Source organism: Mus caroli, chromosome 10 (assembly GCF_900094665.2).
Source record: "Mus caroli chromosome 10, CAROLI_EIJ_v1.1, whole genome shotgun sequence".
In the NCBI taxonomy this organism is placed as follows: domain Eukaryota; kingdom Metazoa; phylum Chordata; class Mammalia; order Rodentia; family Muridae; genus Mus; species Mus caroli.
The window spans coordinates 69,733,641-69,759,821 of NC_034579.1; the positions used below are offsets into that span (position 1 = coordinate 69,733,641).

At 49.4% G+C, this 26,181-nt stretch overlaps 1 protein-coding gene across 3 annotated transcripts in view; it reads right to left on the reverse strand.

The window, feature by feature from the left end:
• Positions 1-26,181, reverse strand: part of Cabin1 (calcineurin binding protein 1) — a 116,204-nt gene that overhangs the window by 50,882 nt on the left and 39,141 nt on the right. For 2 of the 3 annotated variants that reach the window (XM_021173767.1, XM_029482190.1), the window contains exons 23-27: positions 22,901-23,162; positions 19,077-19,337; positions 17,202-17,353; positions 15,049-15,227; positions 2,251-2,433 (exon numbers count right to left, since the gene is read on the reverse strand). In XM_021173767.1, coding sequence (XP_021029426.1) covers positions 2,251-2,433; positions 15,049-15,227; positions 17,202-17,353; positions 19,077-19,337; positions 22,901-23,162 — 1,037 coding nt within the window. The remainder of the gene's footprint in view (positions 1-2,250; positions 2,434-15,048; positions 15,228-17,201; positions 17,354-19,076; positions 19,338-22,900; positions 23,163-26,181) is intronic. The other variant, XM_021173768.2, reaches the window with a different exon arrangement.

Sequence of the window (26,181 nt, forward strand, 5' to 3'; positions counted from 1 at the left end):
CCTGCTAGCCACTGTAATAGCCTCTGGTTCTATCCTAACATTCCTCACCAATGGCCAGCAATGCACTGAGTAAGAGAGGCAGGATGCTAGGACACTCCTCAGTTTAGAAGGGCCCTGTCTCACACATGATGCAAAGAGGCTGGAGGGGAAACGTACCCCATTCGTCATTTGAACACTTGCTTCACAGCCATTTCAGGAAGCTGTAGAAGCTTTAAGATGCAGGGCCTCGCTGGAGGCATGCTGGGTACAGAGACCTTTTAGAGTGACAGCCAGGTCCCTATTCTGCCATAGCTTCCACTGCGAAGGACAGAGCTCTACCTTCTGTAGACCATATCCCCTCAAACTGTGTGACGTGAAAGACACTCTTCTTCCCTTAAGTTAGCCCTGTCAGGCGCCTCGGCCATGGCAAGGAAAGAGGTAAGTAAGACTGATGAATACAGGGCCAGTTGCAAACAGTTCGCTGCTTGGCGGGCCACAGAACATCAATCAAGAGTCTCACTTGTCTAAGAGAAAAACTAGCAATGCTGTATTGGAATGTGCGGGGTATGTTACCTGTCTCCTTTCTACCCCAAATTTCCTACAGTATATTTATATCCATTACAGAATATAACCAACAGGAAGGGGGTCAGCACAATGACTGCCCACAAAGTAAGGCAGTGACTGCATTTCTTTTTAATTTCTGGTTTTCAGAGATAAAATGTACTCGGATGCTCACTCTGCTATCAAACCTGTGACCCACCCACCTCAGACTGCTGAGCGCTGGTTACAGGGATGTACCACCACACTTGGCTTTAACCTTAACCCCATTCCCTTGTTATTCTTTAAGACAGAGTCCCACTGTATAGTCCTGGCTGGCTTCAAACTCACAAAAATCCACCTTCTTCTGCTTCTTAAGTGCAGGGATTATAGGCATGCACCACCATAACCAGCTTTAACCTGTCTCTTGATGGGGACCAGGCACAGTAAATCTATCTGATAAGAGTCCTATCCTCCTCCCAATGGCTTTGGCCCCACTACCACAGTCACAAGTGAGCCTCTAACTTGCATAGATTACGTCCAAGCCCCCAGAGGATGCAGGCTATCCCCCATCCAGCCCACCCAGAAGGCAAGAGAGAGCAGTGACTAAGGCTAACCTCCTCACCCTTTCTCAGTCTTAGGTTCTTTGTCCAGGAAACAGGAAAGGCCCTGGTGCTTCCCTACTCAGGCGTCTGAGAAGGCAGTGTTGTTTGGCCTGGGACATCTGAATGTGGGACTGGACTGTCTGGCAAATACACATATACATGGCTTTACCAAGAATGGGAAAACTCTTGGGGAAGAGTCTAATGAGGAAGGGACTTGCTGTGCAAGCATGAGGACCTGAACTCGGGTTCCCTAAACCCAAGTAAAGCTGGACACAGCAGTACACACATCTGTATCCCAAAGCTCCTGTGGCAAGATAGGAGGTGGACACAGGAGAATCTATGAAAACCCACAGGCCAGCTAGCCTGAGGGACAGCAGCAAGCAACAAAAAGACCCTGCTCAGACAAGGCTGAAGGTGAAGACCTGTCCTCTGATCTCCACGTGTGTGCCATGCACATTCACACCAGCACATCACACACCCACTCATACACACACCACACACAAAACAGAAATGGAAGCTTTCAGAATCTACAGCTAACTAGCCACAGTCTAGGAGTGGCAGCAGGGATGCCTCAGCCTGCCTCTAATCACACTACAAACTTAGAAGTGAGGTTCTGTAGATTGCCACACAGGAGACCCAGGGATCCCAAGGGAGCTGGGCATATCCCAGGCTTAAATCAGTGCTCTCTGCCCAAAAAAGGCAGATTTCCCAAGAAGTCTGATATGATTCAGACTAAAAGAAAAACATATTTGTGACATTCAGAATCCCAAGCCTTTTTCTGATAACCATTCATTCACGAAGGCGGGGGGCCGACATACTACACTGACATTGTGAACATGGCTTTCCCAAACAGGGAAATGTGTCATCACTGTGTGATGAGTGTCACAGAGCATCTTCAAAAGCTGCCTTATTTAATCCTCATCACAACTGCTGGGGTTTGGCGCTGGACCACTCCTCTCCTACAGGGCAAACAGAGGCCCAGAGACGAGGAACAATCTGGGGGGAAAGCAGAAGCATTAAGATGGAAGCTAAGCCGAGTCAAGGCTTCTCCAGGACCCAGAGTCTCGGGTCTTCCTGGACTGCCCCAGGCAATCAAAGCTGGCCCAATCTAGCAAGTTAGGCTTCTTACCTCTTTCTTCTGTGGGCCCTGGAAGGTCTTTACCACTTGGTCCTGCTTGAGCACTGAGCCCAGATGGCCTCTTCTCTGGAAAGAGCTTTCGAGAACCCTCCAGCAAACTTGTGGGCTCATTAAAGAAGTCCTGTGTTGAGCTGGAGTCTGACAGTGCCACAGCTGTGCTGTCCTGGCTTCGGTCTGAAGAAAGGAGGGAGGAGAAGGCAGGAACATAAACTCACACCACCCCTGGCAGAGAAGGTCTACCAGGGTTAGATTCCCACACAGCCCAGGACTGTCCTGCAGCAGAGCATTCTTAGCACACCACTCTAACCCTGCTGAGCCCAACCTACCCGAGAGGCCGAGCCACTCACAAAAGGCACCAAACTCTATAGTCAACCTTCCGGAGTTTCTCCAAAGAGTATTCTGGCAAACTCAACAACTGGCTCCTGTGGGAAAAGCCCCAATGTGCTTTATATACTGTGGGGATATCACTACTATGGCTGATTTCAAGTCACCAACATGCTGCTGGGAGGTATGCAGTTGAGAAGAGACAGACTAGTCACCATGAGTAGTGCTGCTGCCATACAGACTTAAGAGAAGGCTCAGTGGCCACAAAATAAAACAAAACGAACCAGCAACTATTTTTAGGCAGATGTATGTTCTAGAACAAAGAGTGTAGAATCCTTTGAGTCTTGGACACAAAAGCAGTTTGTACTCACTCCCTGGCTGTTCTTCTCAAGTCTCCATAGGCACTCTAGGAGAAAGACTAGAGGCAGGGCTAGGAGGAGTGTAAAGAACACAGGCCTCGGGAGGAGGGAGAGCTTAAAAGATGTGAAGCTCATCTGGACCCTTCATTCCTAAGGGACAAAACCTCCAGTTTTGGGGTCAGGCAGCAAACCTTGCTGCCTCCAGGATACAGGGCAAGGAAAAAGGAAGACTTTTTGATATAAGAAAAAGCAGGAAACCTACTACTAGGGAGGGACGGGGTCACTAAGAAAGCTGTACCGGAGATGCAGGGTCATAGAGCTTTCCTTAATCAATAGAAGAAAGCCACACTTAACTCTGCCCCAGGACAGCCAGCAAGTACCCACTAGCAAAATAAGCATAGCCGAGTCTGCTGCAGGAAAGAGGAGCAAGCAGGGAGAGCCTGAAAGGCTGAAAGCATAGAAAAGAGCTCGAAGAGGCTGAGCAAAGCCTCATCTGGAGAAAACACAAAGCCAGCAGCCAATGAAGGCAATCATAGCAACAACAGACTGCAGCCTTGCTCGGGGGCCCAAAAGCAGGACAGGTACATCTACTCCAGGAGTAAATGTTACTTATTTCAGTCAGTTTCTGTGGTCCTACATGTGGTATCTAGCTAGTATTCACTATACAATTATAAGACATATGCACATGCATTAAGAAACAAACAAAAACGCATACTGTAAAGAGGCAAAATAACAGAACTAGGATTGGAGATGATCACTGACTATTTAAAATAGCAACGATTAATGTGATGCATAGCTATAATTAGGATGTTAAAGCTATAGTGGAAAATCTGTACACTACCCACGGACAGATGGTAAATTTCAGGAGTGAGTTGGAAATTATAAAGAAGAGTCAAATGCAGTTTCTAGAAATAAACAAACAGTAACGAGAAATGGGATGATTCTTCTGGCCAGGCTTCTCAGACTTGACACAACTAGGATGAAGGATCAAAACTTAAACTAGAGGGCTGAGAAGATGGCTCAGAGCTTCAGAGGAAGCACTGAAATTCTTACATCGGACGGACCTGAGTCTGGCTGCTAGCACCCAACGCAGTGGCTCAAACCCACCAGATCCAGGGGATCTAGCACCCTCTCTGGTCTCTGGGTATGGGGTGCTCACATACTATACATATTTAAACATGCAAGCAAAATGCTCACACATGCAGAAAAAAATTAATTCTTGGTAAAACAAAAGTTGAAACTAACTGAATATAAACAATCCCAATTGAAGGGGTGGGGTGGCAAAGCAGAACAGAGCACATGAGCGGCCTAACCACTACTCAGTCTCCGAAATGAGAGAGGAGCACTTGCTCAGCATATGCAAAGCCCTGGGTTTGCTCCCAGCACTGCAAGAATTAAAACACGGGATAACCAAGACTTTTCCAAAAATCATAAAACACAGAGCCATTAAGAACCTCAGAAAGCACACCCTCTACACATGATGGAGGGATCACACAGGGCCTGACACCGAAGGCCAGGCAGAACACTCACACACATTAAATAAATCAATAGATCTTTTACAAAAGGTTAAGAAATTAAAACAACAACAACAACAACTTCTGATCAGAAAGCACGCACTAGATAATATCTTAACATCGGGGCAGGAGGAGAAATCCAGATTTTAGAGTCAGTAAAAATAATTTCCTACAAGGTAAGAGTAAATGAAGACCTTTTTGAAATAATAAGTAAATTTATTATCAGTAAGTATGAGTCATGAAATGTTAAGGTAGAACGAATATGGACCCAGACAGAAAGCTGGACCTGTATAATAAAAGTGAGCTCTCTAGAACTGGCTAAGGTGATGATAAACGTTGTAAAAGGCCTTCTTCTACCAGGTGTGTGTGCTGCTGCTCAGCTGTAAGGCCAGCACTGATGAGGGAGAACACAAGACCTGGTGTCAAAACTAAACTAAACTAAACCTAAACTAAAGTAGCAGCAAAGCATGAAGCCTCCTAAAATGCACAAAAGTAAAATGCATAAAAACCACAAGAACCCGTAAGACCCTTACAGTGCTGTGAAGAAGTGCAGCGTCTTCAGGTTGGTGGTGACTAATGGTGTCACTGTTAGCCAGAAGGCACAAACCACATTTGTGCAATCGGTGAATAAGTGATAAAGTAGTTTGGGTATCTGAGGGTGAAGTAGGGACCTAGAGAGCCAAGTCCAAATTCACCCTGTCACTGAGATGGGGCAGAGGCAGACATAGCCCCACTGTGGCCCTCCCAGTCCTCTTTCAGAACCTTAGAAATCAAACACTGGTGACTGTATCCGCAGGCAATCCCAGGGGATTGTACGAGCTACTTGGTGGGAAAATGGGAAACAAGGTAGAATTGTTTACAAAAAGTAGAAAGCCCGGAGTCTGGCAGGGCAGACTGTCAGTGCTGAAATCCTGCTCCTTTGTGCAAGCCTGGAAAACCTAAAAAATCCATGCCACAGTGATTTGCACCTCTATGTAAAACTAAAGAACAGTGACCATTTCCAAAACTGTGAGTGATAGCTCGCTCCTAAGTTCAGCTGGCCAGATGTAATAAAAACAGAGGATTTGGGCCACAGAAGAGACCAAAGCTGGAATTGTCTTACTTGATAAAAAGCTCTTCCTTACTTTCAGGGTCAGGCGTGGGGCTTCCTAAGTCCTGAGTGAGGGGTGAAGGCCAGGCCTGCTCCACTCAGAAGAAACTCCATCTTGGGTCTCCACTATAAGGAGCCACTGCTCCCTCTACAGGACTGATAGCCCATTTGCTGTCTCCGCAGAAAGAGAATACTGAGAAATGGTGACCATTACACTTACAGTAATCATATAAAAAGTCAGTATAGTGGATACATGGGGGAGAACCACAGCATTACAGAGGCCAGAGGCCAATGCTGTGATCAGTCATCTCCTCCATCTTCATGAGGGCTCCAGGCACAGGCCTCAGGGAACAGGCTTGCTTAGCGAGTGCCTTTACCTGCTCTATCTTGGTAGCCCTTGTTGAAGAACTTTGAACTAAAGGGTCTCTGGTGCACATTCCAATCTCATATCTGCTACTGACATGCTAGACAAACACGGCTGAGTAAGTTTACTGCCTTAGGGCTCCCATTTCATGTTTCTTAACACAAGTTTTAGCATCCTTATTCCTGAACATGGGATCTCCACAGGCTCTACCCCCTGACACACGCTAATGACAACATAATGACCTATCCCATCCTACAGCATTCGCACTGGCCTAGACAGAAACATGAATAGCTTGGGCAATGCCAGAGAGGCCTGAAAGTCTCCAGAAGATGGCAGCCATGCCCTTGCTGTTAGCACCCCCAAGAGAGCCAGGCCAGGGCCAGCTCATCTCAGGCAACAGGAAACACGCTGTGGGGACTGCAGACTGAGAAGCATAGCCAACCAACACTGAGCTTCAGGAAGCCAGCCTTGCCAGGATGATCTCACCCACTGGCACAATGCCTCACTAGCTCACTGGCTCTCAAGCTGTTAGGCTCGCAGCCTAAAGGAATTGCCAGTTTGGTGGAATCCCAGCTGTGATCATTGTAAAAACAGAGGATTGACTTGAGCAAATGGGTATTTACTCCTAATGAGCTAATGCCTGCGCAATGCTTCAACACGAGGGGACCACGGATTCACAAGCAACATGGGGAAGACAGCCAGACTGTAACAGAAATGCTGTGGGCAAGAAGAGATGATGGCGCGGAGGGTTGTGCTCCACGGAAAAGGAACACCCCGCAGAGAGAACACTCTTAAGCCTCTTAAATACCAAGAGAGCCACAGCAGCCAAGGGGAGGGGCCAGGCTGGACAGCCTGTGGATGTACTTCCCCAACCTCTCACGTGCATGAGAAGCTCTGAGAGCCTGCAGAGCTCAGGCTGCCACTGGTACTGAGGATGTTGTGGTGGCTCCAGTTCTCTCCTCAGGGATGACCACAGTATAAAGCAGCCCTAATAAAAGCACAGCTAATGGAGCCAGAATCACCACAGTCCTGTGGCAACACCTAAAGGTCACAGTGCTGGACAGTGCCGGGGGTTAGAGGTTGTACACAACAAAGACTGGGAAGCCGGGGCCAGCAGAGCAGGCTGGCAAGGCTGCTGCCTGCTTGTGGGATGCTGGGGGCTTACATGTATTAGAAATAGAAGACGACAATGGCCATCGACATAGGTCAGTCAACGTAGGCCAGTCGTTAGGATTTCTATCTGGCATGTATAAAGCCCTAGGCTCAATTCTCAACACCACATAAACTAGTAACTCCCATACCCACTAGGAGAGGCAAGAGCATCAGAAACTAGCCAGGTCATCCTTGGCTAGAAAGAGGGTCAGTATCTTCTCCTGTCCCGCTTCTTCCAAGACAGAAAGCAGGAAAGGCTTGTTATTTTTTAATCATGTGTAGATGCATCTGTGCACAGGTACAGATGATCTCTCAGAGGCCAGAGGGTTGAACCCCCTGAAGCTGGAACTAGAGGAGGTTGGGAGCCACGTAACACGGGTGCTGAGGATTGATCTAAGTCCCCTGGAAGAAAGGCAAGTGCTCTTAACCTCTGAGCCATCTTCTCCAGGCCCAAGATTAGAAACTTTAAATTGCAACTTCTTTTCTCTTCATTGTGTACATGTGAATGCATTCGAGCACGCATGTGCCACAGTGTGTATGCGGAAGGTCCCTCAGGCATGGTATGTGTCTTTTCCTGATGAGCCCTCCCTCTGTCTTGCTACCCCCATCCCCCTCCTCCTTCTCCTCCTTTGCAGTAAGAACATTACTACACAGCCCTGGGACTTGGGATCCTCCTACTTCAGGCTCTTGATTTCTGGAATTGCAGGCAAGTGTCACCACACTCAGCAAAGGTGAATTTCTTCAAATAAGATATGTTAAGAGGTTGCAAAGTTCAGGATTTCATTTTTCTCTGTTCCTGCAAGTCTGGTGAGTATGTAATGGTGGGTAAGATAATCCTGATTACAAAGTCCAAGAAGACACACATGGTTCCACATCAAGTACCCAACTGGCCAGAGGAAGCCAAGTTTCCCTTCTTTCAGAGCCATAGGGTAAAGACAAATGAAAAGCTCTTAGAAGATACCCAGAAGCCTAGCCTGTGGTATACAACTATAATCCCCGCACTCAGGAAGCTAAGGCAGAAGCCAGCCTGCGCTACCTGTCAGGATCTGACTTTAAAATATAAATAAATAAGTAGGTTGCTGTAGTGTGCATGCATACAGAGCCTCCCATCTCCTCTCCCAGGGAGCCATATCTTCTCTGGTACAGCTGACTGAGGACCTTGGGGAGGCAAACAGACAAAGATAAGAGAGAAAGTGTGCTAGGCATATTTCGCAATATGATAAAAGTACTCTCTTTCTGCGACCAGCTAATGAAGGATGGCTCAGGGGCTGGGTGAGATCAGACAAACAACAGAGCCTAGTAGCTCTCCCACAACAAAAGGCCAGCCTTAAGACTCTAAAGTCAGGTCAGTTAGCTAGGAGTAACAAGGAAAACTGTGTGAAGCCTGGGGCAGGCTCTCCTCATCCTCCAGAGGCCACGCCCTTGAGGCTCACCAGTGGGGCAGAAGGAAAAACGATGCTACTGACCACACTGTTTTGTCCTGACTCCCAGAAGGCCCTCTGCAGAGCAGTCTTCTTAGCTCGCCAGGCCAGAAGTTGCACCAGAGACTTCTGGGAGAGCAGGGTCAGATTCCTTTTGGGTCGTACTCCCACCCATCACTTTGAACCTTTGGGGAGGACTTACCCTCCCTGGCCAACACTACATCTGTTTCCTGGATAGCTGAATTCAGCTTTATCTCAGCTTACACAGCACCTGGCCCAGGCACACTGATAAAATGAGGGAGTGTAGAGCTGCAAGGGGCTAGGGCACTGGCGAGAGCACACAGCTAAGAACTGAGCTTCTGTTCTACCTCTTCCACACAGCTGCCAGTGGGCACTGCAGACCTTTCCTGGGATCCTGTAGCTGGGGGTCCCAAGAGGCTGACACTGACACTCAAGAGGGCCTAGGCAGGCCGAGGGTGGGTGTTTGGCTAATGTTACTAAAGCAGAGACTACTACCCTGCTTGCCTGCAGAGGGCCACATGTGGGCAAAGGCAGGCAGTGTTCTCTGTTGCCTTGTCTCAGCCGTCTGCTCCATCTCTGAGGGGGTCCTGGGACACAAACTGCAGGTGCCCTGGACTTGAGACAGAGCAAGAAATCTACAGAAATCCTTTCTGATCGACCTAGCAAGAGACTGACACATGAATGGGACCCCTAGGAACCCCCACTTTAGCCCTGAGTCTCAGAAGCTAGGAGTGTACTCTTCTGAAGAAGCGGCCTGGTGGTCAACAGGAAAGAAGATCAGCACTAGCAAGTAGGCTGCAGGCTGGGCCTGATCTTTTCATTTACAGTGTTCTTTTAAAGTTTTGCTTATATGGCAACTTTTCATTGGAATGAATACTTGGGACAAGATTTCAATATCTGATTCTCGGAATCACACCAAGGCGCAGGCGCCACTCCAGCCTGCCCTCTGCATCCTGAGGGGAGAAAGCTTAGCTGCTAGTCACCTGTTGATGAAGCCCTGGCACTCTCCACTTCCAGGGCACGAGTCAAAGGATTCAGAGCCCACTACGAAGAGGGAAAAGGGCTGGTTTGGGGATAGAACGGTAGCCTGTCCCAACAGCTCTGAAAGGAGGTTCTCTTTTGAGTCTTTCTTCATCCAGGTTTCACCATGTTCAACACCACAGGATGCCCAGGCTGAAAGAGCTTCCTTGGGAGATGTGGGCTTCCAGGAGCTCCTTCAATGTGTTTGTGACACTTGCTCCAGCAGGAAGCCTTATAACAGCTCTTGTTTATTCCCTCAGACTAGACCAATGAATATGCAGAAAAAGGCTTGCCATCAGAGACTGCCGGAACTTTGACCAGTCAACCTAGAGAGATCAGAATGTCTGCCAACCAGAAAACAAGTTTCTAAAAACCACGAACTCAAGTAGAACCAACATTCTGAGAAATTTCCAACCAGGCAAAATCCATTCCAGCTGGTCTTTGCTAGTCAGCTACCAGGAAATGATGGGTCCACCAGGAATGGGGCTGGCCACAGGAAACATGGGTGCCAATAGCAGGCTGAGGAGACTGCAAAGGCACCAAGGAGAGACTCCAGAAGCAGAGACACCTTGAGAGAGAAGCAGCAGCAGGTGGGCAGCAGAGCTTCACACTATGGGGAAACAGGCTGCATTCCTACCCTGTCAGCCAGCTTTCCTGGGTCAGTGAAGCAATGCCAGACACTTCAAGCTCCACTTTGCTCAGACAGTAGTGCCAGGAGTCTGGTAGTCACTGGGAATCAGTCTCTTTCACTCCAGCTCAGGTTAGGAGATATACCAGCCAGAGAGAATTCAACCTCTCTGAACTCAACTGCCAAGAACAGAGGACACCAGGACAGTAGGCAGCCTATGGCTATCTGGTGTACTTTCCGGGAAATTTCTTCCAATTAAAGACAAGGGGAATCTATGTGTCTGGAGCCAAGCAGGAGTCTGTGGCCCTGTAACTCCACTGCTCTCCTGAGTCCTTTCCCCACAACATCCCTTTGTGGCCACTCCAACACACTGCAGGGCTCTGTAACTCACATTGTCTTTGTCCCCACCCCAACCCCCCAAGTCCCCCTCAGTGTCCTTAGACTGATGGTAGTCATCCCAATCCACAGCCACTGTCTCAGGCACCACCTAGGGGCATGCAGGCTCAACCACAGCGGGGGCAGGGCACTCTCAGCGCAGTACCCTCCTCCGTGCCTAGCACACAGCGGGAGCTGTTTAACTGCCACCATCAGCACTGGCCTGAGAGAGGGTCTCAGAAAGGTTAAGAGGAAGAGTGGGCGCAGAAAGATGTCAGCTGACTGTCCGGAACAGCATGCTCCCCTGGGAGTCTCTCCCACTTTGGGCAGGTCTGTTTACAGGAATATGGAGCTCCTACAGAAACCCACCTGCCCTTCTCCCCAGGAGAGCAGGATGAAGACCAGGTTCAGGACCAACTGAAGAGTCACTGACAGTCAGGGCACTGGGAACTACATAGGGCCCACTCAGAGTTTTGGCTACTGTACACAATCTGCAGTTTTATACTTGTCCTCATAAAGGGAATTTGATATCTTGAGAGTCTGTTGCCTTTTTCTTTGTTTGTTTTAAGAAAGAATGAACAAAAGCAATGGAAGTACAGGCCTGAACTACCTGCCAGGCAGGGAGGCAGGAGGACAGGGGAGAGGCTACCACTGCCTCTGCATCAGGCCAGAACTGGGCAACAGGCAGTTGGCAGAAGCCAAGCACAGCACATCAAACACACATTCTTGAAATCACAGGACTGGCAGACACGAAGGCGCTCCTGGTCACAGGGGAAGCAGGGAGCCGGACTGAGGGCTGAGCATGCGGTCTGCACTCTTCCCTGAAGCGAGCCGTGACAGTGCAAGCAGAGACAAAGCCTGGAGAACAGAGTGTGCTCAGGGTTAGGGGCAGCACGGGCAATACTGGTGGAGGCAGTGGGTGAGCAGGTGAGCATGGAAACAAACAGCACAGTGCCACAGTGACAGGATGGTGGGTGAGGATGGATGGCCGTGAAGAGGACATGCTACCTCAGCTTCCCTACAGAGCACCCCTCTACAGCTCTGCCCATGCTGGCAATGGGGCAGAGTGGACAATCCCCTGCAGCCACAGATACCAGCTCCCAAGATTCCTGCCATTCTTGTCCCCTCTGCCAATACAGACCACAGAACTTGGCTAAATATGGCCTTTTACCCCTAACCAAGGCAGGCCTCTAGGACATGCAATCTCACCTCTCCAGTGCTTACCTATGCTTCACCCCACTCCTCAGCTATGCAAGGCTACCTCCTCCAAGCTTACGGGGCTGCTCTGTGCATCTGGCATGTGCTGCCAGAAGACCTGGATGGACTGGTTAAAGAATCCCAGACCATCCACAGGGCAAGTGCTCTGACCCCTGAGGCCCTTCTTGGCTTTGACATTCTCAAGTGATATGGAGTGTGACAGGCAGACAAACAGTAAGGTTCATTCAATAAATATTGCTATAGACATATCCTGAAAATCAATTAGCCAGATCAAATGAAGGTAAAAGCCATTTAGGAATGGCCCTATTCCATGCACCCTTCATTGAGGCACCTCCAACCAGGACAGAAACATGGAACTACATCATTTGTAAAGTCAGCCTCACACCTGGCCTGGAAGAGACTTTAACCATACTCTCAGCTCTACCCCAACAAGCAGGAAGCCTGACTGCTCTCAGTTTCATTTCCTTTAGGGAAGTGAGGCCACTGACAAGCCTGATGGTGGCTGTGACAATGGAGACAAGCTGCCATCCTGCGGGCACCTGCCTGGAGCTTGGGACCAAGAGCATACAGTGAGTGCTGTGTGTGTGGAGAAGCCTAACTGTTCATACATGTACACATAGGCACACACCTGTACAACTAGCATGTAGGGCAGAATGAGAGAGTTTGCCATTTGACATGCACACACAGCAATAACTGGGAGCCCCCTTAAAGTTTACAGAATACATGACACGTACTTCTCCCCGGAGACTATCCCTCCCTCTCCCTTCCACCTCAGTTTGGTCAATCTAGGGTGGCCTTGTGACCTTGGTAAGAAGAGCTGGATATGATGGCTGACTACTGTGGCCTCAAGGGCCAATCACAAAACAAGTGTGAGTCTGCAAGAAGCGTCCACCTTCAGTGCATGCAGCACAGTGGCCAAGTCAGGACAGGTCGGACAGTGAAGCTGGGTCTTATCCTAGGAAGGAGCTTCCTCTGTCCATAGCCTGATGAGTCGCGTGGCAGTGCCTACACATCTGAGGCCGTACTCTAGCTAGAGTTGGGGTAAAAAAAAAATCCAAGAATAATGGCATACCCCAGGACCTGGGCTTCCACCCTATGAGCTTCTAGTTCACGGATGACCTGAAGAACTGCATCTAAAAGCGGCCAGGCTGTGCAAATCAATCAAGGCCCGTGTCTAAGGAAGCTGAGCATGGAATCGGTAGTCAGTTTGGAACTCAGAGGTTTCTCAACTCCAGGGTACTGCCCATGCCCTTCCACCTGACCTCAACTCCCAAGTCTAAGTGGTATCAGGCTAGAAGCACCTAGTTACACTGGGAGGGTGCCTCTGACTTAAGAGAAGTATTAATACCCTGTCTTGGGTCAGCTCATGAAGCAGGAGTAGCAGTTTCAAGCTATCAGCAAATGCCTTACTTTGCAACCTGCTTGTTTCTGCCTAAGGTCTGGCCCTTTCCCTAGGAACCAGAAACTGATGAAAAGGATATCACATCTGAAGAGTACAACTAATTTCGGGCTCTAGCCATGCTCCTGTGACAGAAGCTTCTGTAGGGCTGCAGAGGGTGAGGAGGCGGGGGCTCTCAAAGTGCTGTGCTCTCCATGTGCTGGGCCTGGACAGAAAGGAGGTATGGAAACCCACTGGCTCCACAGTTAACATTTTGGAGCTACTGAAAGTCTATCTGAACTTCCTTGTTCTGCAAACTTCCAGAACAACTATTAGTTAGCACCATACACTTATCTAGTGCCTGAACTCTGCAGCACTTCCCTAATAGCTCTATGCTCATACGTGTGCCACATGGCTTAGCAAGCCCATCAGGGCCAAGTGATGCCATGGGCTCCTCTGAGGTACTCCTGCCTCCCTCCTTCCTGCTCCTAAAAGCATGATCAACCCTGTGGGTGGACAGGCAAGCCCGTGGTACCTGCCGTCTGAGCTGGTTAGAGGGGCTGCAGAGCTGGTACAGGTCCTCCCCAGTCCAGGAGCACAGGGCAGGTAGGTAGATAACATGACATGGCGGCTGCATCAGCACCAAGGGTGTCTAGCAGAAACTCACAGCAAGGGTCTACTTCTACTGTGTCTGCTCAGTACCTTCAAAGGTCAATGGCTGGAACGGGGTGGGTCTCCCAGATAATATGAGTTAATAAAGAAGGGGAGAGGCTCTTCCACAGAGATCTGCTGAGCTGGAGCCAGGAGGAGCCAGGGGTCGGGTCCTCTCATTTCTGCTCTAGAGAGCTGTAACACAGGGTCTTATCAAAGACACGGCCCACTGGGAGGCGGTGGAGACACAGGGCATGCATAGATCCTCAGTCTCTTTTTCAACATATATGATGCAGGACCAAACCAACTCTAGATGGATGCTCAAGTGTTCTGTTCTCCCAGGAGATCACTGAAACACCAGCCCCAGAGGAGCAGAGGGGCCCTAGCCACTGTGCCATGCTTCTCCAGGGCATGCCCCCTCAGCTCTCTACTAGACCTCCAAGTGAGAGCTACCATGGCACTCAGAGCATCCATCCTTCCCCTAAGAACCACCTGACATAGGAACGACCCTGGCACCAATCCTACCCCACCCAGAAGTGTCACATCCCAATCCTGGAAGGCAGAGCAGCAGCCCAGATGAGATGAGTGACATGGAGTGAGGGTGTCTTTCAGCCCTATCACCAGCTCTCTGGGGTTCCACTTTAATGACCCTCTAAGTCCATCAGTTTGCTTATGCCAAGTACACTGTCACCAGCTTGTTACTGTACAGGTGAGACCATGGAAAGATTAAGCTATAGGCCAGCATGCAAGCCTCCTACTGTTAGTAAGAAATGTGACAGAATAGTCGCCACCTGCCTCGTCCCACATGGAACAGCCTCTAGATGCCCAAGAGTGACAGACTTAGTGTTAGTTATGGCCTACCTACCAAAGGACAGAGCCATGACAATGTGCTGCAGACAGGTGTAGGCCACATGGAGCTGACAGTGACAAGAATCACTCCAGGCAGCCTACAGGGCTTCCAAATGTCATTCAAAGATGCCAGCACCCCCATTTTGCAGGTAGGAAAATGCAATCCCAAAAGGAAGCTGCTTCCTTCCGCCAGACCTGCTCCTTCCCTGCCTCCCACGTGGACGTAGGCAGATGGCGACCTGAGCATGTCTTGGAAGCACAAGCACTGTGAATCCATGAGGTAAATGAGCAGCCGCAACATTGCCCGTGTCACCCCAGACCCAGCACCCCCCTCGCCAAAACAAAGCGACAAATGAAGTCGCTCAAGCACCCTCCCCACAGCTGGTGTGCCGCCCTTGGCACAGTAGGGAGAACAGGGACTATACCGTCCGGCGCCGCCTGCTGATGGGGTTTTTTACATTTGACGTAATCGTGGTCAATCGGAGTGGCTGTGTAAGGTGGGGATGTCAGACCTGGGCCAGAGGAGGAGGGAAGGGAGGCTCCGGGGCCCGGCAGTGTCCCAGCTGAAGAGTGGGAGTCCTCATCCACCAGGCAGGCCTTCTCCCTGTGGGGACAAAGCTGCACGTCAATGTCCACACTATGAGGAAAGAAATGTTCCTGTGGGTCAGCACCCTTCCCGGGGGGAGACTGCTGCTCCACATACCTTGTGTGGTCCCTGTCTCGAGCGGCTAATGCACTAAGGAGGAAGGGCTTCCCCCATATCACCCTCACAGCCTCCAGCTTCTAAATGGATGCTGCCCAACCTCTCTGGCCAGGGGCTAACAGCATCTGTTTTCAGGCTCGGGAAATCTTGCAGGGGAAGTGGCAAACATATCCTTAGCATGCACACCAAGTCAGAGCCTTTCTGCAAGATAGCTCAGCACAGCCAATCCTCCACAAATGAGCATCCACAAACAAGTACACACCAGCGCAGGTTTGCACAAGTACAACGCTGGTAATGGGGAGGGGGGGGGGAGTAGAACTATCTTTCCTGTTCATGGAACACTGGACGTCTTCACTATGCAGCAAAGGTATGAGGCAGGGAAAAGATCTAAACAGGTTAGCACAGATGGCGTCCCAGGCCCACTGCTGAAAGGTGAGCAACTAAACACCCTCAGTTGTTCTTTGTTGAAGTTTGAGGACAATTTTATCAGAGTTTGAGAGAGGAAAAACAAACAGAACAGGAAAGTCAGCCCATAAACCTCCACAACTGCCAGGAAGAGAGGTGGAGAAGAGAGACGGCCCTGCCACTTGAGTCAGGGGCTGAGAAAGCGGGGAAGTTCAACAATGACTATGACAGACAGCTACACAGCACTGGGCAAGGACGCATGCTTACACGCTGGCCAGTCAGCATTTGAAATAAAACGGGACACTGAGTTACTCTTTCTCAGTTCCAACCCACAAAAGCAAGCACCCTACCCCCAGGGGCTCCTCCACAAGCAGCCGATGCCTTGATTAGGTTTTCATTTGTTTTGTTTTTAATTAAGGAACCCGGGGAACTGGGGGGCAGGAGGTAGGGTACCACAGTGGCTTGCCTAGCATACCTGGGTTCCATCTTTTAGTACTACAAAAGCAAAATAAAGCTGCAACTGCACAGGTGCAAACAAGTACATACAAATCCACAAGAAAAGAAATTAAACTGAATAAAGGCCAATTCTGGTGTCAAGAGATCTGTTACAATTTAAGTCTAAGTATGTATGTCTGATTTCCTTAATTACAATGTATTCACATACTATTTATATAAGTCACATTTTTCAGGGCAGAATGGTGATCAGTAAAAACTTCTCTGTACCCCGGAAACCTCTTGGACTAGAGAACACCTATGTCTACTTGCCAAGCACACTGTACCAACCTAAGTCACCTACGACCCAGGTGCTCATCTCCCCCACAGCAGACAACACTGCTTGTGCAGAGTCCAGCACTGCTCACTGGAGGCACAGGTTACATGACTAGCTACAGCCATGGACAGTTCTCAGGGACAGGGCCTGGGAGCAGCTTACTCTGCTGGGATCTGCACAATCCTCAGCCAAGTGAGGCCTCAGAGACGGGAGACGCTGAATCCAGCATCAGGGTAGAAACAACAAAGAAAAATGTGTCTGGGACACAAAGACAACTTATGTTAGAGGACAAGTAATTAGACCCCAAGCAACTGAGGAGATGGTGCCACAGTCCTACTCCCTGAGGACAGAGAACTGCTCTCCCGGGCACTGAAGGAAGAGCCTCATTGGTCACTCAGCTGGAGTCTTGGGAAGAAGAAATAGGATAACCTAATCTTCTAGTATGTTCTGCACAGGACAAGGCTCTGTTCTACTAGAGCAGGAGGGAGAGGCTGGCTTCTCCCCAGGACTCCCTCCTGAAGGGAGGGCAGCACCAGCCAATGCCACAGAGTTGAGGGTAACAACAGACACCCTCCCACACATTGAACAGAAGTAGCTCAGCTCCACAGAGACTCTGAGTTCCAGTTTATCCAGTAGCCCTCCTCCCAACACTACCCAACAGCAAAATGAGCCACCCAGGGCCCCTGTAAGCAGCTACTCACTTTTCTGAAGCTTTGGGCGTATTCTTCTCCTCGCCCCTGGCAAAAGGTCCTTCTGCTGCCTCCTTCATAAAGCTGACCAGGACCTCTGCACCAACCCCAGAGTCAGGTTTGCCCAGGAGCTTCAGGATGGACGCATGGAGCCGGAAGTACACCTACAACAATACCTCTGGCATAATAAAACAGCCTCTCCAATCTAAGGCCTGTCCTACAGGTGAAGCAGCCATGCTAGAGGCAGGCTGCTGCCCTGGGAGACAAGCTACCACACATTGCCTGACTTTTTAGCTTTTAACACCCTACCCCAACTAAGCAGAGAAAGTTAAGATAGATACTGTCAGCATTCTAATTAAACATGTACCCACTCATCCAAGCACATGATGGTGGGATAATGTGAGTGACAGCCAGTGAGCACTGCCTCAAGACGTAGCCCACACTAGACTCAATCTTGCTATTCAGCTGAGGATGGTCTCGACCTCCTGACCCCTGCCTCAACTTTCCAAATGCAGTACTTTTTTGTTTGCTCACAAGATTGGCAAGTCTTAAAAGGAGGGTCTTAGAAGTAGGGAAGGGAACCAACATGCTCACCGGTGTCATTCCCTAGCATAACTGGATGCCATGGTCAAAACTGTAGATAGTCTACAACGCCATCTTTAAACTTCAGCCCCTAGAAGCACTCCTGAGAGCTCCCTGATACAAGACTAGGGGTGCGTACTTCCTCCTCACAGTATCCCTGGCAAAGCAGCCCCAGAGACCAAGCCCATGAAGAGGCTTTTCAGGTAAGCAAGTGCTCTGAGCAACTGGGAAACATGGGGCAGGCAGCAAAGTTCACCACACTTTCTACTACATCGTGCCCAAGGGGAGTGCGAGCTACAAAAGCCTATGCCTGTGCTCCTGCCAGCACAGTGATGGCAAGAACAGCTAGGCCTTCAGGAACACAGCCGGACCATTAGGACAGATGACGGCGTAGGGGCGACCAGGGTCATTGGGGACTTTCATGCCTTGTATGCTTGGGAATTGTATGACTCTCTTAAAACAAACAAACAAATGAATACATTTAATTGGAGGGGTGTGAAAGAGGGAAGAAACAAAAAACCTGTGCCCTAGAAGCAGAAAAATAACAATAAACAGATCCTGCCTAAATTCCAAGCGCTTAAGCTGTACGGGGCTGGCTGAGGGCCAGTGCTTGAGGCCTCTGAGGAGATAAAGCAATCGTGTTCAGGGTCTTGGGAAGCTTTGAACTCTGGACTGAGTGGAGCAGCTCTTGATTTCCACTCAGGCTCCTTATTTGCACACCTCTAAGGGTGCTGGTCAGGACTGTTGCGAACAGCAGTGCACCTTCATCAAACCTATTCTCGAAACCATAAAAAGTGAATCCTGACAACAAAGCACTGCTCTAGTTTTGAGCAGCAGTGGAAAAAACAAAACAGAACACAGCATTCATTATCAAGAAAGGCCCACTCTTGCCTTGGCCTAACCCGCTAAGCTGGTAGGCCCAGGCCCAGGCCGAGGCCTCACTTGGCCTTAGGTATCTGCACCTATCTGCACTCAGGAACACAACAGACCAGACAATAGGTCTGAGTGGCTGTGTGGCTATGGATGCTGCACTGTAGCATCCGTGAGAACTAGGATGCTGCAGAGGAAGGCTGTTTCCTCTGAGAAAGGAAAACAACATGCCCATTCTCTCTGGAAGGACCACAAGCACTTTTAGGGAGAGAGAGACCAGGCTGCTTTCTTCTGGGCAGGCGCAAAGCTGCTAAGCACAGCCATGTTACCAGTGGGGTTGCAAGGGAATCACTGGGGACTGTGAGCTCCAGCCCCAGGAGACAGAGCGGGCGGACCCTCCTGCCCCGACATCCTACCCTGGACCTGCAGGGTTACCTCCAGGGCTTCCATGGCCAGCTCAGGCGGGTTGTGGTAGTGAATCTTCTTCGGGTACCGGGCAGCCTCCTCGTGTAAGTAGTGGCCAGCCTGCCGGTAGTGCAGCAGGTACACAGTTGGTGGTTGCTGCTGCTTCTCAGCCACCTTGCCCAGCATGTAGTGAATGAGCCACTCCTCCTCGTCACCATCGCCTTCGCAGCGGGCTGCAGACGTGAAACAGTGCCTGGCTGTCTCCAGCATGCTGTCTCGCCGATCCTCCATCTATAACAAGATCACAAGTCTGCAGACTGGCCTTAGGCACAAAGCCTGCACCTGCTCAGGGACTATGCTTCTCTTGGATGAAGCTGGCTGGCTTGTTCACCTGAACCCCAGAACTGTTGCCACCATTTCTCAGTTGTAGAAATGAGGTGTGGAACTTGGGAGTCCCTTAAAAGCATGCCAGGTGCAAGGCTGGACTTGGATCAGGTCATTTCTCATTAATTCAAAGGTCCTTTCTTTTAGCTTCTTTCTGTAGCACCTTAACAGTAGGAGTTTATGAAGTTCCTATTGATCTCTCTCTAGGGTTCCCAACTATAACCTGCATGGCCGTGATAAGGACTGGTGCACCTCAGCCACACAGAAGAAGGATGATACAACTATGCCTCACTGGTCTCAAAAAACCAGGCATCCTTTACAGCGTAAAGCCCCAGTGCAGGGAATGAGCACCCTGCTCCCACACGCTCAGTGGGACATGCAAGCAGAGGGATTCTGTCACACTGCCTTGAAAATGAGGCCCTACAGCCAGTCTATTTAAGGGAAAGGCAGCTGCTTAAATGTAGTTTTTCTGCTTGCACTGCAAGCAGAAACTGTGTGGCCCTCCCTGTCACTGTCCCTAGTTTTGCTAAGTTCAGCAGGAACAATATCCCACTCAGAAGGAAGAGGGACAGTGGTCAGAAGCTATGCCATTTGACTCCATTCTGGCTTGTCACCTTCTGACAGAATGGATCCCCTTACTCACGGCCTTTCAGCCTCCTGTGTATTGAGTGCCTGTGCTGGCATCCTGGCTGACATCTCCCAGTGCTGCTTGGGAGAAGGAATGGGTCATTTTCATACGTAGCATGAAGCACAGAAACAATGTCAAGTCACCCCCTCCGAGTCACTTGGTTAGGAAGTTCTGGTCCCCAATTCTTTCTCCATGCCTTAAATCCAACATCATAGGAATATTTCCACTTCCCCACACCATCTCTGGCAAGTTTGCAGGCAAAAGCTAAAGACCACAGCAGTTCAGATATGGCAAACAGGTGCAACAGCCTAGTTCTCAGACATGGTAAAAAAAAAAAAACACAGCTTAAGCAACCCGGGGACTGTATCCTAGAAATCTGCCTCCCCAGGGGTGGAAGAAGCCCAGGGAACACAGGGCAGCCCTGCAGGGCAGTATGCACCCCAGATACTGAGGCCAAACCTCTCCCTTCCTCCAGGCCAGGGGATGTCAAGTCTGCCCCCTACCTGCAGGAGCTGACAAATAAAGCTCTGCAAAAGGTCCTCTTGGCTCTCAGAACAAGTCTCCCTCACGGGGAGGGACGACCTCACCTCAGTGTGTCTACCTGGAGGATAATTGTGTCCCTAATGTTACAAGGCCACCCAATGAAGCAGTAAGGGGTTTCTGTATGGTCGGCTATAACAAAGTTGAGTTCACATTTAAAAGGATTGTATTTGAGCTGTAGAAAGTGACCCGAGTAGAGATCTACAGCACAGGCTGAGGGAAAAGGGAAGCCAGACACTGCATTTAGTACACTGGTATCCAGGATGAAAGGAAAAGTCCAACAGGCAAATCCTCCTAGACTTTTCTAAATGTACACACCACCTGTGTGTAAAAAGGCTTTGTTTCCTTGTACAGTCTAGAAAGATAAATAACAACTTCTTAAAGGAGGTGATGCTTAGATGAGAGGCATGCAGGCACTTCTCCACTCTGTTCTTGTCAGGACAAGGCCCTGCACAGCACTTGATATCTGCCCTGTTAGCAGTGGGCTGGGACCTCTAAGGACACTTCTCACACATACTCTCTGCTTCTGGGCTCAAACCTATCCCTATGATGTCACATCTAAATTACTGAAGAAAAAAATAAATTAAAAAATAATAATAAAGTAAAACATAATACCTACCCAGGAGCTTGCAAAAACACAGCTTCTGTCTGGAGGTCCCTGGTACATCCTTTTAACAAGCTCCACACCTACCCAAGAGACCCAGCCAAGTATGGAGCCCCTATTCTCACTTATCTATAGAGTTCATACAGTCTGCACACTGAGGAAGAAAAACATGGGGACCAAACTGCTGTGAGTCTAGAAACCAGAGACGAGCTACTAAGCTAAGGGCGTGGTGCCTGAGCAGACGAGGAAAGCAGCAGTGTGGTGTGAGGCCTCACACAACAGCAGGGAAGCCCAGGGTCATGCTGCCCCTGCCAAGTGTGCAAACCCTGAGCCTTTATGCTCCAGAACTCACATTGAGCACAGCTGACCATTACCTGCCATGAGAACACCCCTGAAAGGCACAGAGGATTCAGAGAGTCCCAGGGCAAGGGAGGTAGCTCCCAAGTAGCTTTGGAAAAGTAGCTTTCTAAATTGCATGCTGCAAAGGTGAAAGGTGTGTGTTATAGAATCCTACAACCGACAGAAAGATGAGCTCTCCAAGAGTCAACTTCAGCTCTGCTCACCAAAGAAGAGCACATTCTTGAACTGTCAAATTCTAGTGACACAAGATTCAGGAGGCATTTTCACGATTAATTTTTTCATAAGGCCCAATGACATCTTTTATTCACTATTTATTACAGTAACTCAGTCCTCATTAAGTGGGTTCACGTCATGACTCTCTCGGAGCTGAGGTCCTCAAACAGTAGCCTTGTGTTCAGGGTAGACTGTTAGGGATGCAGCTCAGATTATAAAACTGGCAACCTCTAGTGGAGAAGTCTACTGCTGCTTTCTTCCTCAGCCTTTGCAGTATCATCTGCCAAGTTCAGAGGCTCTGCAGGCCAGTGTCTTACTCTGCAGGGTTGGGCAGTAGGGACCTCAGCAGCACACTGTCAGCTCCCCATCAAGGCAACAACGCTTCAGAGGAGGGCAGTGGCGAGTGCAGAGGGTCTCTTTCAGCCGTCCAGCAGTCTCAACAGTGTTGGCAGTGCCATCATCTTGCCTGGGGTTTTCATCACAGTTGATCAGTGCAAAACCTGAAACCAAGTACTGTCTACCTGACTGGTCAGCTCCTTCAACACCTTCTTCCTCAGAGATCTTTCTGAGCTCCAGCCTCTTACTGCCCCGCTGGCCTGCATGGCGTGGGGATGTAGCTCTACAGCAGTCTGTGCTCACCAGGTCTGATCTCCAGCACCCTCTGCTTGCTGCTAAGAAATCCGCAAGCATGTCGGTGTGATTCCGTCACTTGCATCTGAAGGAACCAGTGGTGCTCTACAGAGCAGTGCTGTAGGTCAGACCTGCATCCTGCCTGAGAGGAACACCACTCATGGCAACTGAAAACCCTAATGCCAGGCCAAGCATATTACCATGGCCCCCATGTCATTCTCTGGAACAGGGAAGAGGTGCCTACTTCAGATGGCCTCATCCCTTCTTCACTACTCAACTCCGTTCAAACTGATGACCAGTCAGTCAGGTCATAAGAGTCTACCTCTGAAATTGTTGTCAATGGACCATGTGCCCAACGACCAAGAAACAACAATATTACTGCAGGAAACAGCTCACATGTCCCAGAGAGCTGGGGTGTCAGAACAAAGAGCAGCAGGGACCTAGGCCAGCCTATTTAGACAGACAATGGCAGGCCCTCTGTAGCACCCTCCTCACCTGCTGCACAAGCTCAGGGGGCAGCTCAGTTCTCCACTGCTTCAGCTGACGGGATGCGAACGAGTGTAAGGCATAGGACATGGTACCATACTCAATCCACAAGGACAAATTAGAGCTGTCAATCTCAAGGGCCCTCCGGAAGCAGTTGAGAACAGGTGTGGCATGTTTCCAGATGGGTCCATCACTCTTCAGCTCATTTGAGTTCAGCTTGTCCTGAATTCTGCTGGCCCGGGCCAGAGCCATTCCTGCCCAGGAGTCAAACCTAGGGTAGTGAGAGAAGTAACAGCTACCAACACTGCTGTCCTGAAGGATGGTCGGCAGACACTACAGCTTGACAGACAGTCGGCAGGTACTACAGTCTGACAGACAGTCCCACACACTATGGAAGCAGAGCTAATGCTGCCCCTCCTACACACCATCAGTTCAGCCCAGCACACGCTGGTGTGCAGAACTCTCTGATCACCCCAGGAGATGGCAAAGGCAGAAGCAGCCAGGGAAACCCAGAGGTGCTTTTACTACCCTCCAACACGCTCGGGTGACACCGTGCAAGAGAGGAGCAGGAAAGACACCAAAGACACACTGGTGCAGAGGACAGCAAGCATGGGAGAGCTTTCTCAGAGGAGCCTTTCTTCCTCAGGGGCCTGGGAGCTCTTCCCGGCTCAGCTCAGGTTGCTCTGGAGAAGGGGACGGGGGAGAAGGGCTAATGGGAAGATTCTTCTTTACCAGGGCCAACTTTACAACAGGGACTTCTTTTCAGTATCTACCAGTTCTAGGGGAAGCTGCCCTCACTTTGAGGAAAGGAGACATGTGACTGTGCCTGTGTGTCTGCATGAGAACCACATCCTCCATACACAGCAACCACAGCAGAAAAGCATCACTGTGAAAGCTAAGAAGCAGGCTGGAGGGCTGGCGAGACGGCTCAGTGGGTAAGAGCACTGACTGCTCTTCCAGAGGTCCCGAGTTCAATTCCTAGCAACCACATGGTGGCTCACAACCATCTGTAATGAGATCTGACGCCCTCTTCTGGTGTACAGTGTATTTATGTATAATAATAAATGAATCTTTGGGCTGGAACAAGCAGGGACTGAGTGAACAGGGCTGACTAGCGCAAGTGGGGTTGACTGGAGCGAGTTGAGAACCTAAAAAAAAATTCAATCCCCAACAACCACATGAAGGTTCACAACCATCTGTACAGCTACCGTGTACTCATATACATACATACATAAATAAATCTTAAAAAAAAAAAAAAGCAGCAGGCTGGAGAGATGCTCAGCAAATGAGGAGCACTGGCTGCTCTTTCAGAGAGCCTGGACTTGGTTCACAGCACCCACACAGCAGCCTAGAGTCATCAGTAATTCCATTTCCAGGGATCTGATTCTCTCTTTCGGCTCTACATGTACCAGGCACGCACATGATGCACAGATATACTTACAGGCAAAGGCACCCATATACATTAAGAACAAACAAATAACAACAAAAACGCACAGGGAAAAAACTACTGAGAGTGACCCCTCCTAATATAAGTGTCTAATCCAGGTGCATCTGCACAAAACCCATATTCTAGGAGTACAGGCCTGCAGGGCAACCTGTGGCTCAGTAACAATGTGACCCCAGGAGGAAGAAGGACCCATAGTCCATATTCTCGGCTCTTACTTATGCAGAACAGGTTTAGTCCTGGTACTGGGCTCAGAGCTGTTTCCAGAGCAGAAATGCTGAGCCAACTAGGTGTTAGCCCCACCTTCATCCCAAAACACCTATCTAATTTGGTACCACTTGCAGTTCAGCCAAAAGCAAGAAAGTGAAGGAAAGCTGCAAGATCCTCAAAGGACCTCTAACAGTGCATCGAGGACCCTGCTGTCCACCCTACCATCTATCATGGGTGTCAACCCTATCAAAAGGCTTAGAGGAAGAGGAAGACGAAGGAAGGAAGAAAAAAAAGAACGAACGAACAAACAAACCTTATATTTTAGCTAGTACCAAGGAACTGATAGAGCCCAAGTCTCTACTGGTATCTGCCTGTAAAGCTCAGAATAAAGGCGGCTCTGGAATGAGACCTAGCACCAAGCTGACAAAAGCCTTTCTACACTGGGACCCATCCTCAGAGGAGATATTCCAGCACCCTGTGGGCTGGATCTACTAGACTAACATCCTCTAAACAGGTGAGAGCATTGTTCTCAACCTGTGGGTCATGACCCCTTTGGGGTTGCATTATCAGATATCCTCCATATTAGATATTTATATTACAATTCAAAAACAAAACAGTAGCAAAATTATAGTTATGAAGTAGTACTGAAATAACTTTATGACTGGAGTCACCACAACATGAGGAACTGTATTAAAGGCCTGCAGCCTTAGGAGGGCTGAGGGCCACTGGACTAAAGGGAGGTCTAGTTGCACCTTTAGGACTCTGACTCCATTGACTGTGGACCAGGAACCGACCACGCCTCAGTGGCAGGTTTCGTTATTCTCCCTTTTCAAATGGGGTAGCAGGTGATCCACAATGTCATACTGCACAAGCTCAGCCAGTTTAAGTACTGGTCTATACCATCTCATCTGATGGAGCTACCTCAAAGACAAGCAGGGCTTTAAGTACATGGCTCCCTGCCAGGACAAAAACACAAGCTGAACAAAAGGGGCCTCTGAGGACCTTTCATACAAGGTGATGTCTTACAAACTTGATCTCTATTCAGATCCCGGCCCCTTCTTCCCTTGCCCCAGGTAGAATTGTAGAAAGGTTATTTCTGTCATTTCCTGAGGCAGGGCAGCTCTGTGCTCACCCATGTTCAAGGGCAGCCACTGTGGTAGCCCTAAGTACTTCTGGAGAGTTTCTCTGCAGTGTGTGTTATACCTTCAGACATAGGCTGGCTACAGGAGTAACCTCATTTTGACCACGCCCAGAGCCTACTTTCCAGATAGTCCTTTCAGTCGAGTATTCCGAGTTTCGGGAGCATAGCTGAGCCCTTCAGAATGCTGAGATCTGAAAGTCAGTCCATTTTAGGAGGAGGCTCAACAGTGGTCTGCAGAGAAGCACAGAGCACCACACGGCACCAGGACAAACCTCACTGCCAATGATGTCATCACAGCATGGGAAATAACCTCAGGCTCCAGATTTTCCAGTATGACTCTTCTGCTATGTAGTTTACATGTGTGGTTCGCAAGTATGTATGCATGTATGTGCAGCATGTGTGTGTCTGGGGCTCATGGAGACCAGAAAAAGATGTTAGATCCTACAACGTAAATTACAGTGGCCATGTGGGTTCTCTTTTTTTTTTTTTTTTTTT